Raw genomic sequence first — 16,972 nt, 5'->3', positions numbered from 1 at the left:
TTTTAGACCATTTGCGCAAAAATCTTAATGGGTTTCTTTTTCCCCCAAACTAATATAAACAACAAGTGATGTACTACAGTCGAAAATCATTAGGTATTGGAGAAGGGGACGTAGTATCTCAAATACCGTGTGTACCAAATAAATGAATCAACGAAGTTTCGAGATCTTACAATATTTTTTTGGATCGCTACAAGGATTTGAAAAAAAATTGGCATAGTTTATCACCCTGTTGAGGTTAATTGACGTCAAGATTGGATAAAACCTACTACTTACGGTGAATTTGTACTTGGTGAAATTGTCGACCACGGGGGATAAACGCACATATTTTAATAAATAAAGAATCTCCATTGCAGAAACTGTGGGGTCCTTTCAGTGGAGGAGACTGTTAAGCACTTTCTCTAGACGATTAAGGTAACAGCGTGCTCCTTTCTTCGACAATCTTCTCGTTTACATGAACAGCTTTGATGGGCTATTGATATATTCCGGTGGAAGGTCGCAAAATGGTATCAAAATGGTGCTATAGTGCTACTTTGCGAGTCCCAGATTGGAACTTTAACAACTTCTCCTACCTACCATACTTTATCAAAACACGAGAATCAATTGTTTTACGAGAGATGCGTAGATGGATATGTCACTTGTAGCGCATAAAGTATGACATGAAGGTGCGTTGATTTTGATTGTCCTATTCTGGGAAATGCCGCTCAGAAAATATTCTTTTTCGGGAAAAATACTTGGTACCCCTTTTTACCAAATGATTTTAAATGAACAAATTAAGATTGAATCTTGACATTTTCCACTTCAAGAAGGAGCGTTTACTACGTGGTTCTTCTTGCACACAATCATGTCACCTGCCCTACGGTGGCATTAAAAAAAATACTATTTACAAAAACAGCTGTGTAAAAGTAAGTAGTATGCTTTTTATTGCCAAAATATCCGAAATTTTCGGAAAGAGTTAACTGCCCAAAAGAAAAGATTTATGCTTCCTCTCAATTTATTTGCCCGAAGTGAAGAGCATAATTCCTCACTGAAATAATAAATAAAATAATCCTTTACCACATCAAATTAATGACTCCTTTTTCTGCCTTAGTTATTTCAAGTGTTGGTTTTTTTTTGCGGTAACCTCAAATGGACTTGACTTAAGATTTACTTTAAGTAAATGTTTTATTTCAATTACATGGCACTTATGCGGAAAGTGAGAAGAAGTGAAGGAAAGGGAAAAGTAAATGCAAACAAACCAACAAGCCTCGCTATAGAAAAGAACTTTGTAAAAATAATAATAAAAATAACTCAAAATACTTGAGAGGCAACTTGAATGCATTTCGGCGATTCGCCTTTGACTATTCGTTTGAACTTTTATGCCCTTAAGAATACGAAGATTAAAGCTTTGGTTTTTAGACAAACGAACAATAAAAAAAGGGTGCGGGAAAGAAAGCACCTTAAAGGAAGAATGAAAAGGACAAAAAAATTAAGTTTACAATGCTCCAGACTTTTTCACTCACATAACTGTTGCTTTTGTTTTTGTTTTTGTTTTTTTAGCTGCTGCAAGCGTCTATTTATAGCATTATTTTTTAAATGTTATGTGCCTCTTTGCTTGCTTCATCTACTAAAATAATTTTATTTAAAGGCATTGTTCTTTATTATTCATTTCATTTTCTTTTGTTTTCTTTTGTTTTAAAATATTTTTATCACATAATTTTGCGCAAGCAGCAGCAACTCCTTTTTTTCATTTTAAGTGAAATTCGGCTTATTTCAAAACTTTTTGGCTGCGATTCTCTGTTATTTTTTCAGCAGTTCTACGAGAAGTGCAGCGAGAAAAGCCAACACGCAGGAAATGTTCATAAAGCAAACGGCAGTCAGCAACGGCAATGCCGCGAAAGCCGCCAACGGAAACAAGGGGAGAATAGGACTGCAACGACAACGCCAGCGGAAGTAGTCCTCCAAGGATTATTATTATTGTTTTGAACACTACGCAGTTTTGTTTACAAAAATACTAGTCTTTTGTTTGGCACAAAGCTGTGACTGGCGCTCTTCTCTTCTGAATGTCTAGGAGTATTAATATTATTGTTGCACTGGTATTATACACCTTTATATATGTATGTATGCTTATAATTCTGCAGAATTTTGTTTAATACTTTCATTACTATATGCGTTTTGGTTTCATTTTATTTATCCCATACAATTCGCTTCTTTTCTGTTATTTATGTTTTAATTCCTTTATATTTGCCTAGTTTAGTACCTAATCCAAAAAATAGTTTACATTTTTGTTCATATAAAAATAAACTTTCTACGTCAGTCTAAAGGTAAAATTTATTTTTATATTTCTTCACTCTAAATGTCTACAGATCTACTTCAATAATCTGGCCTAAGTTATGTCTTTGCAAAATATGTTGGCTTATGCTGACTAAACCCTTCACCGTTTAATAAAGGTCAAAATAAATTCGCGCATAAATTTGTTAAACTGAAATTTAAGAAAAACTGTAGATTATTTTAATCATAGTCTGATTAGTACCTCGTTTTTGACGTGATAACGTCTTATAATTCGATTTAACAGGCTGCACGCACGAAAAAATGTGTCGTTACCTTGCTCATTAGTGTTACCTTGCTCTTTAGTGTTACCTTGCTCATATGTAGTTACCTTGCTCATTAGTGTTACCTTGCTCTTTAGTGTTACCTTGCTCATTAGTGTTACCTTGCTCTTTAGTGTTACCTTGCTCATTAGTGTTACCTTGCTCTTTAGTGTTACCTTGCTCATTAGTGTTACCTTGCTCTTCAGTGTTACCTTGCTCATTAGTGTTACCTTGCTCATTTGTCGTTACCTTGCTCATTGCATTGCATGAACTGCAAGCGAAAGCGCGGAACGAACGACAAAGCAAACAAAGCAAACGAACGGCAACGTTCGACATCTTGCTCTCTCCTACTTAAGTGAGCGTATATATGTATGTATATGCGCATATGTACATATATAAATTCACGTATTTGTATTTGCATATGCCTTCTTATTGATTATTATTAATTTGATTCACTTGAAGAATTTAAAATAAAACCAAGTTTGTTAATAATCCCTGTTGTTTTAATGTTATAATTATTAATTTTTCATGCCGCTCCGTGACTGGGGTCTCGAGATAGAGACCAAAACGTGGACCCTAGAATGTGTTTGTACAATATGGATATCAAATGAAAGCTGTTGATAAGTGCTTTAATACGGGGTAATTTTCATACCTATTGATGACTAGGGTCTCGAAATATATGCCAAAACGTGGACCCGCCGTGTCTTTGAACCGAATTAAACCAAACTTACACACATTGTTAAGTAGATATTGAAGATGATTTCCGTATAGTTTGAATACCTATTGGTAGATAGGGTCTCGAGATATAGGTCAAAACGTGGACCCGGGTAACCTTCGGACGTGTATGTACAATATGGGTATCAAATGAAAGCTGTTGATAAGTGCTTTAATACGTGGTAATTTGTTATGTTATGTTATGTTATGTTATGTTATGTTATGTTATGTTATGTTATGTTATGTTATGTTATGTTATGTTATGTTATGTTATGTTATGTTATGTTATGTTATGTTATGTTATGTTATGTTATGTTATGTTATGTTATGTTATGTTATGTTATGTTATGTTATGTTATGTTTGTTATGTTATGTTATGTTATGTTATGTTATGTTATGTTATGTTATGTTATGTTATGTTATGTTATGTTATGTTATATTATGTTATGTTATATTATGTTATGTTATGTTATGTTATGTTATGTTGTGTTGTGTTGTGTTATGTTATGTTATGTTATGTTATGTTATGTTATGTTATGTTATGTTATGTTATGTTATGTTATGTTATGTTATGTTATGTTATGTTATGTTATGTTATGTTATGTTATGTTATGTTATGTTATGTTATGTTATGTTATGTTATATTATGTTAATGTTAACTCATTCTCTATATCCATACAAAATATCTATCAAACAAATAAAATTAAAATTTTCTTTTGAAAAATGCAACCATTCAATCAGTGTTTTCTTATGACGTTATCACGTTAAACTATCGTCAGTAAACCGACTTTACAGACAACCTCTTTTTTATTAGACCCAGCCCTTAGGGTACTAAAGTTGATTTTAAGCGACTTAAATTCAAAAAATTACGATTGACTGTGGACCTAAATGTGCAAAGCGAATTAAAATTTTTCATTTTCAAGGTATTGAAAGTAATTTTCATATAAAGGGTTTTTCAATTGGCGCGGGTCTATTTTGGCGCCCTGTGGCAGCCATTTTGTTTTGGTGACATCTGTCAAATCCTTTGTTTATTATTCAGTTGTTTATGCCAAATCATCATGGCAAGTTACACGATTGAACAGCACGTTCAAATGATAAAACTTTATTATCACATTGAGTGTCCATTAACGCAAACGTTGCGCGCATTGCCCCCATTTCTCGGTAGACGTGGGGGCCCTTCCAAATTCTTATGGCCCATATTGAACCATATGGACCTAGACGACATGTGGTTCCAGCAGGACGGCGCTACGTGCCACACAGCAGACGCCATTTTATTTCATTTCAACATGTACCCGCCCTTATTGAAAAACCCTTTACAATAATAGGCGATAAAAAATTATAATATTTAGGTAATTATTAGTATGATTAAATCATGTAGGGAGATATTTAATCCGCTCAAATTAGATGATTTTCATTTACGGCACAGATTCGACCAAGCCACAGTATTTATAGAAATATTAAATATTGAAAAGCCGCCAAATATTAGAGGGCTTACTATACCGATAAGCACACAGGTCTTTTGCACTGTGAACTTTCGCGAAAGAAATGTTAACCAAATAATAATAAGTAATAATTTATATATTGAAGAAAATAGTTTAAATTTATTGGAAGATTATGAAACACATTTCCAAAGGGATCGCATTATTGCCACATAAATGAGCTGAATTAAATCAAAAATTATTTGCATTAAATAGCCGGGTTTCCAATTGTTATTGGAAAAAATGTCCAGGAAAAAATGTTGGCTCTATAAGGGCCGTACTTTATAAGAAAGAGATGCTCACATAAGGTTCTTCAATGTACAGGTATGTAAGATGTTGATTCATATCAATTTATTGTTAAATTATTATATATTGTATGCGAAGCAAACATAAAAATCCTTGATTAATGCCTTAGTACGTCTGGCATAACGGGTTGATCTGCAAACTGATAAGCTTACCTAATCGTCTTACAAAAATGATCAAACAATTTCTGACCAATCTAATTATTTGCATAGAAATCGGCGACTGTTTTCCAGATCTCCTACAAGTACCTGCAGGAGTTCTTTAAGTCTCAGTTGTAGGTCCACTTTAAATATTATATACTTCGATATATGTAGAAAAACTCAGCACTTACACTTATGGTATACTTTTTACGCGGGCGTTATAGCTGTATGGTACTAATATAAATTCTGTAAGCAAACGGCGATCGAATGGAAAGTCCTATCAAATATGATTACTTTCATAATGGAAAGCACAAATTAACGCTTGAAAAACACAAGTAATCTTACTCACTTGAAGAGAAAGAAAGTCCTTATAGCTTCCAATCACCATGTCTGACGAAGTTCATTATTTAGACGTAATCCTTGAGCTTAAGTTAATTTCCAAGGACTGCATTCAAAATATTATTGGGAAAATTGGACTTGGCATAACCCATCCATCCCACTTATCAAAAGGAAATCAAAGTTTAGCGATGCTAACAAAATTATAATAGCCAAAGTAATTTTTCAATCCATGATTTTATATGGGTGTTCAGTTTGGGGAACCAGTGCCAAAACCCATAAAAACTAATTACAAGTTCGTCAAAATAAAATTATAAAAATGATGCTGAACCTGCCCAGGCACTACTGTATAAATTGTTTCCATGCAGACAATAAAATTGAAAATGTTTCCAATCAAATCTTTGAAATGAATGGCAGATTCATTAGCTTAGAAAACCCTCTTATTAATTCATTAGCTACCTCTTAGTAATGTGTCCTTATTTATATAAACCTTTATGTTTATATTTATATATAGTTTTTTTAATAATTAATTATATAATATTATTTTTTTTTAATATTTATATGTATTTATATAAAGTTTTTTTTTTTTTGTGAACAATTTTTCTCTTTCAACATCACTTTTTTCTCTCAGCTATTTAATTATAGAAATTTATGAATGCAAAGCTAAAGTGGTTAAGTTCACTTCTGCTGTATCGATTAAAAATATGTGATAAGTCATCTAATTTTCAATATATTTAAAATAAATTCTCTACCGTATCTCAGAAGCGAATTACTCTCAATGACTAAAATATTTCAAACTTGAAAGCAAATATTTGATTTGACATCTACTAGTAGCAATGAAGGAAAAATTCGATTAGTTTCTTCAAATAAGTCATTAAACGAAGAAGGCAGTAAATTGTGGTTATGCAAAACATATTTTGGTAGCCTTATCTATTAAGCTAATGACATCAGATCATTGATATCTATGAGAATATTTGAGTTAAGTTGTTGTGAAGCATTATAGACAACTCAATTCTACTCTTATACTTAAAAAGAAATGGTAACAAAATATTTTACAAAGTTTAAGTAGCAAAGCTTTTTTTGTAGCATGAACTGTACTTGCATATAAAAAATAATTAATAGTTGACTATAAAGTTAAAATCTCCTTCTGCCAGCCATGAAACAGCTCTGCATAAAAAACCATCAGACGTTCGGAGGCAGAATGAAACTGTAGATTCCTGTAAGAGTTCGGCCAAATAACTAAAAATGGGTGTAATCGCTAATTATATATATATATATATATATATATATATATATATACTGTATAGCATGTTTCCCTATATTATTTATAAATAATGCAATTTTTTATATGAACGGAAAAACATAAAAATGCGACTTATGGTGGGGACTTATGGCGCGTGATCCAGTTACAGCCAAAAGGCCATGTTAAAGGAGATCGTATAAAAGTAGAGCAACAATTGTAGAGAGTAGTTGTGTAGTAGAGCCAACTCTGGCCGGCTACCGTTTTGAATATCCAAGGCACATGCAAGACTTAAAAAATTGGAAAAAGGTAATGATTTTTTTTCTTCTTGATAAATCTTTAGCTATGTATCAGAAATCCCCAGTTAGTTTATGCTTTTTGCTTGCATATCTATTGTAGTTATACCTGAATTTATACTCTCGTACTTCGTTCTAAATGAAATTAAGTTAAACCTCTTTCATCGCAAGGAAAATAGTAATAAAAGTTCCAATATAAACTTTCAACTCGTGAATAATTTTGTGGTACTAATTGCAGCTCAGCACTCATTAATCATTTTAGAAACAAAATTAGTTGTATGTTTTCATACCAAGAAGAACTGCATATGAGTACGGAATATATACAAAATTCAATGCAGCTAATTCATTACTTGATTACTATGTTTATGCATTTGTAAAGTACGTACAACAGTGCGGGATTAATTACCTTCTTGGCAATAGTTGTTTTTATGTAAGCGCTTTTCATTCTACTTATATAAGCATTAAGGTAGCTCGGTTAGTATTAAAATAGTACTAAGATTTCCTGAGTACTTTGAAAAAAAAAAAAAAACAAAGCCGATTCACGATTCCATTTCTATCCCAGGAAATCCCCTTGAGTACATCTTGAAATAGGAATAGAATTTCAAGGTGAATAAGGGAAACTTTACCTTTAACTTGTGGTGTGTGCTTTGATGTTAGTCCACAATTGGAGGTATCTACAGATTTATGTCGCCTCCGAACATCAGCTAGTTTTTATGAGACGTTTATTCATTTCAGGCGTGCTGACGTACAAAAGCAGTTAGAAACAATTTTTTCACGTGGTATTTTCGCTGGGGAGAATGCACAAAAAACAATACAACGACTGCCGCAGTGTATTACCAACTATACTTGTATGTACATAAAGCCTTGGAGAGCTGTGGGCGAAACTTATTGAATAGTTGAATGGGTCCAAAGAAGCTCACGTTTGTAATGGTGTAAAAAGTGATCGGAGAATAACACTGTTGAAAATAAATAAAATGTCTTATTTACAAAAAAAAAAATTTACATTATTTGTTACAAAGAAGCCGCCATTTGAATAAATTTAGTTTTAAATTTGTTCCATATTTAGGAGTAGTTGATAACAAAAAATATGTTTTTATTTTCTAATGCATTATCGAATCTAGGACCAGCACAATACTGCGTAACTGTTCATGCAGAATTTGCACCCATTTTAGCAATCACTGGAAGGCAATTTTAAAAGTACAACAAAAACTTTTAGTGCAACAATGACTTTTATGGCAACAATGACACTTATGAGACTTGAACCTGGCTTTTTATTCACTCGCTATTATCGCGATAAAAATGGCTGCGCGAAAATTGGAAATTGTTTGTAGAAAATTCAACATGGCCGGGATCAAAAATCGCTCAAATATTTGTGCTGCCAGAAATTAATGTTCGTACAGTATAAAGCGTTATAAAAGAAGCTCAAACTTCGGAGGAAATAAAAAACTGATTAAAATAACATCAGGCGACTCAAACTTAAAATCAAATGTCTTAACTACAAACAAAAGAAATCCCAACTTATCTGATAACGATCGTGCAAAAAATATGTCGAGCTATAAGTAGCATACCCTCAGTTAAGCGAATACGAGTTAAAACAGAATATATAAGTAAAGCTAAAGCAGAATATATTAGTTAATCTAATCGAACTCTTAAATACCCAAGTCGGTCAGATAAACAAAATTAAATAGCTGAAATACGCACACGTTTACTTTATAATAACATTTTGAGATGTTAAACTTGATTTTAAACAAATCTCAGGACAAAAGTTTTATATTGTATTGGAGCGTGGTGAGGTCTTCGCAAAATATAATTGTATGAATGTTAATGAGTTTGCTAAAAAAGGGAATGATTTGGGAAACGATTTGTAGCTGTGGCTTCAAAATCTATGGCCTCAAAATCCATGTATGACAACAGGTAATATGACGGCGGTCACCTTAGCCGAAGGATTGGTGCTTGAATACCTCGTGGAAGTGCGTAAGTTCGAATCGCTCTGCATCAAACACCAAATGATAGAAAAAGTTGTTTCTAATAGCGGTCGCCCCTTGGCAGACATGGGCAAATATACGAGCGTATTTCTGTTAAGTAAACAGATTTTCATAAAAACTCATCTACCTTTCGGAGTCAGCTTGAAACTATAAGTCACTCCATTTGTGAGACAATATCAAGACGCACGCCACAAATAGGAGGATAAGAGGAGGAGCTTGGCCAAGCTCTCAATAAGGGTGTCAGCACCAATTATATATATGTGCGAGTATAAATATATAAGAACAATATTTCAAATTTATATAATTCATTCAACTGATATTACTTTTAACACATCCAAAATAAGGCAGACTAACTCCCGCCTTAATAAGCAAAAGTAAAATTAGAATTAGTGAGGAGAACAGCGACTCCCTTTTAACAAAAGAATTCGCGCTACACACTCGTACCGCCCAAATGATTGTGTCAAATCGAGTTTTTTTATTTATTGTTATTATTTTTTCTTTATTTTTGGCTAAAAATGTCTATTCTCATACATACAAACTCACCTTACGTCCTGTCTGCTCGTAACTTGGTAGGAAGGCGGCGAATGAGCCTTCCAGCATATCCGGATTACCGCAGACGGCGTGGCCTGTGTCACAGTAATAGGAGCACTTGCCGTGGAAGCACAAATTCGACGATGGTGAAACGAAGAAGGTCGTTAATAAATTGTCGTCAGCAACTTGATAAATTTCTGTTGTAATGTTCAGCAGACGACCGGTGACGGGCATTGCGCGACGAAAACCCAAAAGGCTGTAAGCAAAGGAAAGAAATAAACAAAAATGAATACATGTGAGAACAATATGAACAAATAAATAAATAAGCAAAGTGCAAGAAATACATTAAGCGACGTTGTAATGGCAATAAAAAGGTAATGTGTGAATGAGTGTTTGTAATGACAAATGGCTGGTTGAATGAACGCATGAAAAAATGAAAACACAGAAAGCTACTTATTTGGAGTACTAGCAGGGAAGGGCTAGTTTAAGAAGCCCTTACTTGCTGAAGAATTAACAAAAAAAAATTCCAACATAAGCGATTGCGCTAAAGAACCATATAAAAAATAAAATGAATTAAATGCTCCCGAACGTCTGGAGCGCTTGTTAAATTTAGTATGTGCATGTAATTGTGCAATGTAATTTCTTGCAGAAATTCAGAAATACAGCGCAAGGAAAGTACAAGAACTTTGGGAAGCAATGACGTTACACACCAACACCTCCTATTTTCATGCCACTGAGGGTGTTCAGCGACCAACAGGGATGTCAATTGTTGTTCTTTGTCGACACAATGTCGAACATTGTTGCACGAATGCAGTGTGGTGCACTTCCGCAGTGAGTAGTGGAAGCAAACAAAATACTAGCATAGCAAACAAACAGTTTGTGAGGCAATACCTCCCCCGTGTGTATACAAGTCCTTCAGCAGAGTGTTTGTATGAATTAAAAACGTAATTCATATTTACAAAATGAAGACACCTACTTCCTCTACAATGAAATATCTGTGAATTCTGGTATACGTACATTGAGATGTTCATTTATGTGACAGCGAGAATTTAATGGTATCTGAAAGCAACAAAGGTATTACAGCAAAAGATGAAGCATAAATGTATTCGGCAATGAATTTAAGGAACAGTGCTGCGAATAATTATGAATTCACCGAATATCGGTTTTATAACGCATATTTGCTATAGGTCACTCGAAGTTGGACTTTATTGTGCACTAATATTTTCACCTCGGTCGTAGCGGTACTGAGGAACGTGGCAAATTTTCTCACATCTCTTCGAAAGCGCTAACACGAAACGGGCTTCACCAAACACATGCAGTCAACAAAGTTATTTTTTAAACTCGCCAATGCGATGTACATATCGTAAGATACGAGAGTTGTATTTTATATTTTGCGCTGAAATTCGATATTCTTATTGTTTAGGTAGGGTTCTAGATGCTAAACTTAAGTGGAATGAAAACTTTAAGTGACAAGGAGAAGATCACGAAATCAAATAAAAAAATCTCTATTGGCTCATGGGTAAAAGGTCCAAGTTATCAATACCCAACAAAGCCTTGCTGTAGAAGCAAATTCCGAAACTTGTATGGACATGTGGAATACAACTTCAGCGTTGCTCGAATTCCAGCGATGTAATGAAGATTTAGAGGTTTCAGAATAAAGTATTAAGGTGCGCCGTTAATGCTTCTTGGTAAATTCGCCATAACGACCTTGAACGCGATCTTGGCATCGAATCAGTCGCCACCACAAAACAAAAGTATGGATAAAGTCACACATGGATAGACTTCAACAGCATGCCAACAGCGAAGCTTCGTACTATCTGACCAATGCAATTGGAAGGCAAAGCTTAAGCGAAAGAAGCCTTATAATCTCCTGGAGTAAATTCTGCACCCATTTGCATTAAACAAAACACAACGCACGTTGCTCGTCAGCTAAAACACGTATAACTAGTTGCTGTGCTATTTAGTAATGAAAAAAATTAAAAAAAGATTGGTATTTTTTAGCATAAACAAACATACATTCTTATGTACAAATAACGCTTTTGTTTAAAAGTTGTTTCAAAAAAGTACGACTAAATTTTGTGATGCATTCTTACTTGGCTTCCCTGCATTAGCATGGCAACACGCATTAAGAAAAAAATCAAAATGAAATAGAAGGAAATACATCCAAAAAGAACACTATATTCAAGAGAAAGAACGTTGAAAACCAAGTACGATAAGTTTCGCTTTGTTCCCCTAAAAATACTTTTTCGCCAATTTGATTTCATTGAACCTAACTTCGTTTTATGGTGAAATGTGTTTTTCTGTAGCAACTCAAAAATAAGTCAGCAGGAAAAAGTTTTCCATAATAATGCTAAAACGCAAAACACAATTAAAAGAATAGGAAGGCAAAAGCAATATTGCATGGCATCCCCAAACGCCAAAAACGAAAAAGCTGTAAGCAACAAAACAAATGACCAGACACGTGAGCACACATTTTCTCATCTTTGCTTCGCTTATTCATACTGAAAGCAGCTCGGCACATTTGGCGAATATATCACAAACTAATTTTATTTTAAAAATTTTGGTTACATTAACAAATTTTATTGATGCAGAATACAAATAAAAATTTCAAAGTTTAACCTCAATGAAGAAATGTTTCAATCGAATGATGATTTTGGTGTAATAGTAAAAATTTATCTTTTTTTACCAAATTGTTGGAAATTGCCATGTCCCATGTATATACTCCTTCAAGTTATTCATGTTAACACTACCATTGCCGGATAGCTACTCAGCTTTGAAATGCAAAAATACCTTTGCAAGACGGAACATCCTGTGCGAGGTTATTACATTGCATAAGCGTTTTAGAACTTTTTTTATAAACTTTCGGTTTTAAAACTATTTTCTACCATCTTTTTAGACCAAAAATTCAACAATATTTTCATAAGTGTACCATTTCTACAAAATTCCAATTAAGTAACTTTATCTTTTTCCGAAGGTAGTAGTATATAGAAGGTGAAAATATAAGAACTCCCGGCTTTTTATTATACGATAAATATTTCCATTCAAAGTGTACTTAAAAATAATTTTTTCTATACATCAATATAAAGATAAAGTCAGAATTAGAATGGCACCACATATTAGGAAGTTTTTTTATCGAAATGTCCAAAGATGGTTCTGAAATCGCTCTAATTTTTGATATTTTGCGCATTTTCTCTATTTTCCCATCAGGCCTTGAGGCCTTGAAAACTTCTTGCAGGTTAAGAAACCAGCTGCACTGAGAGTAATGTCGCCCATAGAAACTATAGGGGAGGAAACTTAAATTTATATCCCAATATCTTGAGAAATGAAGCAAAATCATCTAGAAAGTATGAGTAAAAAAATACATTCCTAAACCAACTTTTAAAGTAATTCATACTAATAAATGTTTCCGATTCGACAAGCACTTAGCAACGTTCGAAAAAAAGCAAGATATCGCTCGTTCCACACGGATGTTATTTGGTGGCACTGAACTGTGTTGTGGACAGTTGGTATTAAATAGAGTTAGAAAATATCTCGGAAAGCATAAATTAATGAAATATAATATGTATAGAAATTAAAAAAAACCAAAATTGGTAAGTAATCAGGTTATTCTTTTTTGCTATTACGAAATCTAGAATATCTATATAATTTACTATTTCCGTATATACTTAGAAGCCCTGATCTAAGCGAGTTACTTACAAAATATTCCACTATAAACAAATTCACTTTTTGTCGTTTTTACATACTTAGTTTCTTCTTGCTTTCTCATCAAAATTTTAACAAAGAAACCCGACCCTGATTAAGCAACGAAGTGGCGAGTCGAAAGCTGTTAATATTCGCGGTTAAATGCAAGCTAGCACGCTGCCTATTTACCAACTACGCATAAAACATAATACGTGATATCGTCTGCACTGTCAGTAAATAACCCACAAAAAACAACACACACCGAACAATCGTATTGCCCAATAAACGAGAATTGCAATCAAACAGAAAAATAATTAAAAATTATGCTCAATAAAAAAAGTGCAATTAAGGGGGTAGTATGGTTAATTCGGTGTAAAACAAGCATATTTTTCGAAATTTTTTTTGTCGACACAGTTGATTTATTCAAAATTCTAAAATTACTTCATTATAAAGTCATATTTAAAGAATATTGTGTGAAATTTTCATTGATTTTTATGAAGAAATGAGTTGGTGGCAGCGAATCTTCGCGGACGTCTCATAAAAAAGTTGTATTGCGGTGTCCCTCAGAACTCATTACTGGATCAACTAAAATCAAAAAACCAAATTGATTTCATCAGCTAATAAAGTTTCGCAGGTAACAACGTCGAATTTTTTTTTTTTTTTTTTTTTTTTTAAATTTTTTAAAGCGCTTTGAAGTCAAAACACCGATTTTTCATAAAAAAAACTTGAAAACTTTGTTGTTTTAAAATATGACAAAATTTAAAAAAAAAAAAACTCGACGTCATTACCTCGTGAATAAAGTAAAGAAACAAAAAAACCAAATTTGAAAAGAATCGGTGCAGTAGATATGAATCTACAGTGGACACCGACCGTAAAAAAGGCAAGTGTGAGAAAAACGCGTTTAAAGATTTGTGAAGATTTTTACAGCGTGAAATCCGGTTGGAGAGGTAGATACTTAATCCTTTGTGTCTTTGTCAATTTTACTCTAATGAACTTCAAACTTTCACACAATAATCTTAAGATGTTATAGAATAATTTAAAAAAAAAAAAAAAAAATGAAAAAAAAAAAAAAATACCATACTACCCCCTTAAGCAGAACAATAAGTGAATAACCCCTGAATTAAGGACAAATAATGCAAGCATTAATGTAATTTCATGAATTTACTAGCTCGAATTAGTAACTACGCATTTTTTTACAAAAACGCATTGTTCAATAAAGTAGCAACTTCATTTTAGTTCAACTTGTTACGCTCCATTATTACGAAATTACCGTTCTTATATGCGCAGCACTTAAAAATAAACTCCTCTGTCCAATAGCTTCATTTTTTTCCTTTTGCGTAATTACGCGAAAACAATTTTTCGAAAATTATGCGAAATCAAAATATCTACAACAACGAACGTAATGTGATCGTACCTTGAGTACTTTCCGTGTAAATAATATTCATAAGTGTTTGGTTTCCATATAGGTACTTACATAATAAAAATTCATAAACTTGAAAATCAGTTTTTTGAGTCTATGGCTTGTAGGCTACTAATCGCAGATTTGTCTTTTAAGAGCAATATCGCTATTCTTTCGTATAACCAAACTGCAATCCGAGCACTGGATTCAGCTACAACAACCTCTATGGTGGTGGAACAAAGCAGGAATAACCTTTCCACCTTGAGCGAAAACCATAACGTTCCCTTAATCTGGGTCCCGGGACGTTGGAATATTGAAGGTAACGAAAAAGCAGGTGAACTGGCAAGAAGAGGATCTTCTTAACGCTCTTCTAGGATCGGTATTCACACCATTAGGTGCAGTCAAGAGTACAATTTCCCTAAAATACCTTAGCATTGCGGATTGTAGATGGAGAGACGAGACGAAATGCAAAATCAGCAGAACGTTGTGGCTCACCTACAACCTCAAACAATCCTCAATATTGTTAAACATGAAACGACGGGACACCTGGAGACTAACGGCAGTCATAATTGGATTTTGGTCTGTCCCAGAACAAGCAGCCAAAATAGGCGTCCCTCACAACACATACTGCCACAGTTGTAAACAACCGAAGAAAAAGGAAAAAATCTTGAATTTCCTCTGCGAATGCCCTGGCCTATGGAAGGACAGGATGTTAACCCTGGGCAAACGTTCGAGAGGCTCGAACAACTGACTGGCTCAGATATCAACAATCTAATAAGGTTCTTAAAATACACACAAGTTGGTAACGAGGATGTGGCAATAAAATGGTGCGGTAGCGCTAGTTGGATTTTGGAAGAATCACCACTCGAACCAGCCAACCAATGGTTACAAAACCCTGCAGATTAGTGGTATAAAATAAAGATGATAGAGAATAAAGGTACAATTTCTGATGGAGCGGAGCTTATAAGGCGAATATGTTTTCGATTGCGTTAGATAAAACTTTCAAGATAGCTTTTTTGACGACCTATAAGATGTTGTTAATGCTTACTCTGTTTAATAACTAAGCGCCTTTCTAAAGAGACGCCCACATACCACTAGTGAATAATTTCTGAACAGTATATTTGACATTTTTCAAGTAGACGAATGTAAAATTTAAAAAATGGTCGATCTTTAAGAGCAACATATCGAAAAATTCTTGATGTTTTAGTGTGAATAAATGAGTCCACAATTCAAAGATTGATGAGAAGTTTCAAGAAATTGGTTCGGTGGAGGATAGAAAAAGAACTGGCGGAACAAAAACTGAGCGCAAAGTCTTGCTGAACAAGTTTCAACATTGATATTTCGACGTATTCAACAATTAGGCATTCATGAACTGACTGACGGGTTTTACCTGTCGGGATGCTCATGGTGGACATGCTAATAACGTAATTTTTCATATATAATTTGAATAAAAATAGTGAAGCCTGAAGGAATCTAAATTTTTGTATGTTCCATTTTAAAACAATTTCTAGGCGCATCTTTTGAAATACCCCTTATTTTTAGAGTATTTTCAGAGAAGAGCTATTTTTCCTTCAGTAACACAATATCCGGTTTGTCAATTTCAAATTTCTTAGGGTTGAAATGCTTCTAAAGGAATTATAATTTTGTTCACATAACTTCTATATCAAAGCGCATTCATACAAGCTGATAGCTGTAGGTCAGCTGATTTGTTTAGCTTCTTGCGATTGGCTGTTTGAATGCCAAACATAAAGAAATTTGAGTGGTTTGAATACTTAATTACAAACACAAAATATATGTTAATGCTCACACTTTGTATCAATCCGCTTTTGGTTGCATTTAACAGCTGAGGGATATATAGTATATACTAAAATGCTCGGAATGATGAGAGTAGTCAATATGTTTATATATGTCATGGCCCACGGCACCTTGAAACATTTATATTAGTTGGCAAAGGTGTTTTGGAAAATGGTCAATAAAAACGCCTATCTCCCATATAAGGGTTATTTTTCAAAATGCGAAACGTTATATCTCTGTTATAGACGAAGCAAAACTACCTAAACTTGGTACAGGTGATGAACCCAAATAAAAATAATTCTATGAAGGAAGCATTTTGAAAAATATGAGGTTCTGCACACTTTTCTTGAGCAAATAAGTGTATCTCGATAACTACTTAATAAAGTTCACCAAAGATTGGTACGCCCCTATTTAGATTCGACATAAATATTATTGAAACTGGCTAAAAACCACGCCCACCTCTTATGTGCCATAGCCGTGTTTCCTTCCATATAATTTTACAAGTAAT

General features: G+C 33.7%; 1 protein-coding gene across 1 annotated transcript in view; it reads right to left on the bottom strand.

Annotated features, from left to right (window-relative positions):
- LOC128854711 (uncharacterized) overlaps positions 1-16,972 on the bottom strand; it is a 136,060-nt gene that overhangs the window by 26,750 nt on the left and 92,338 nt on the right. The window contains exon 9 of the mRNA XM_054089016.1: positions 9,603-9,846. Coding sequence (XP_053944991.1) covers positions 9,603-9,846 — 244 coding nt within the window. The remainder of the gene's footprint in view (positions 1-9,602; positions 9,847-16,972) is intronic.

The sequence above is a fragment of the Anastrepha ludens genome, chromosome 2 (genome assembly GCF_028408465.1).
Source record: "Anastrepha ludens isolate Willacy chromosome 2, idAnaLude1.1, whole genome shotgun sequence".
In the NCBI taxonomy this organism is placed as follows: Eukaryota; Metazoa; Arthropoda; class Insecta; order Diptera; family Tephritidae; genus Anastrepha; species Anastrepha ludens.
This window is presented reverse-complemented; position numbering and strand designations above follow the sequence as displayed.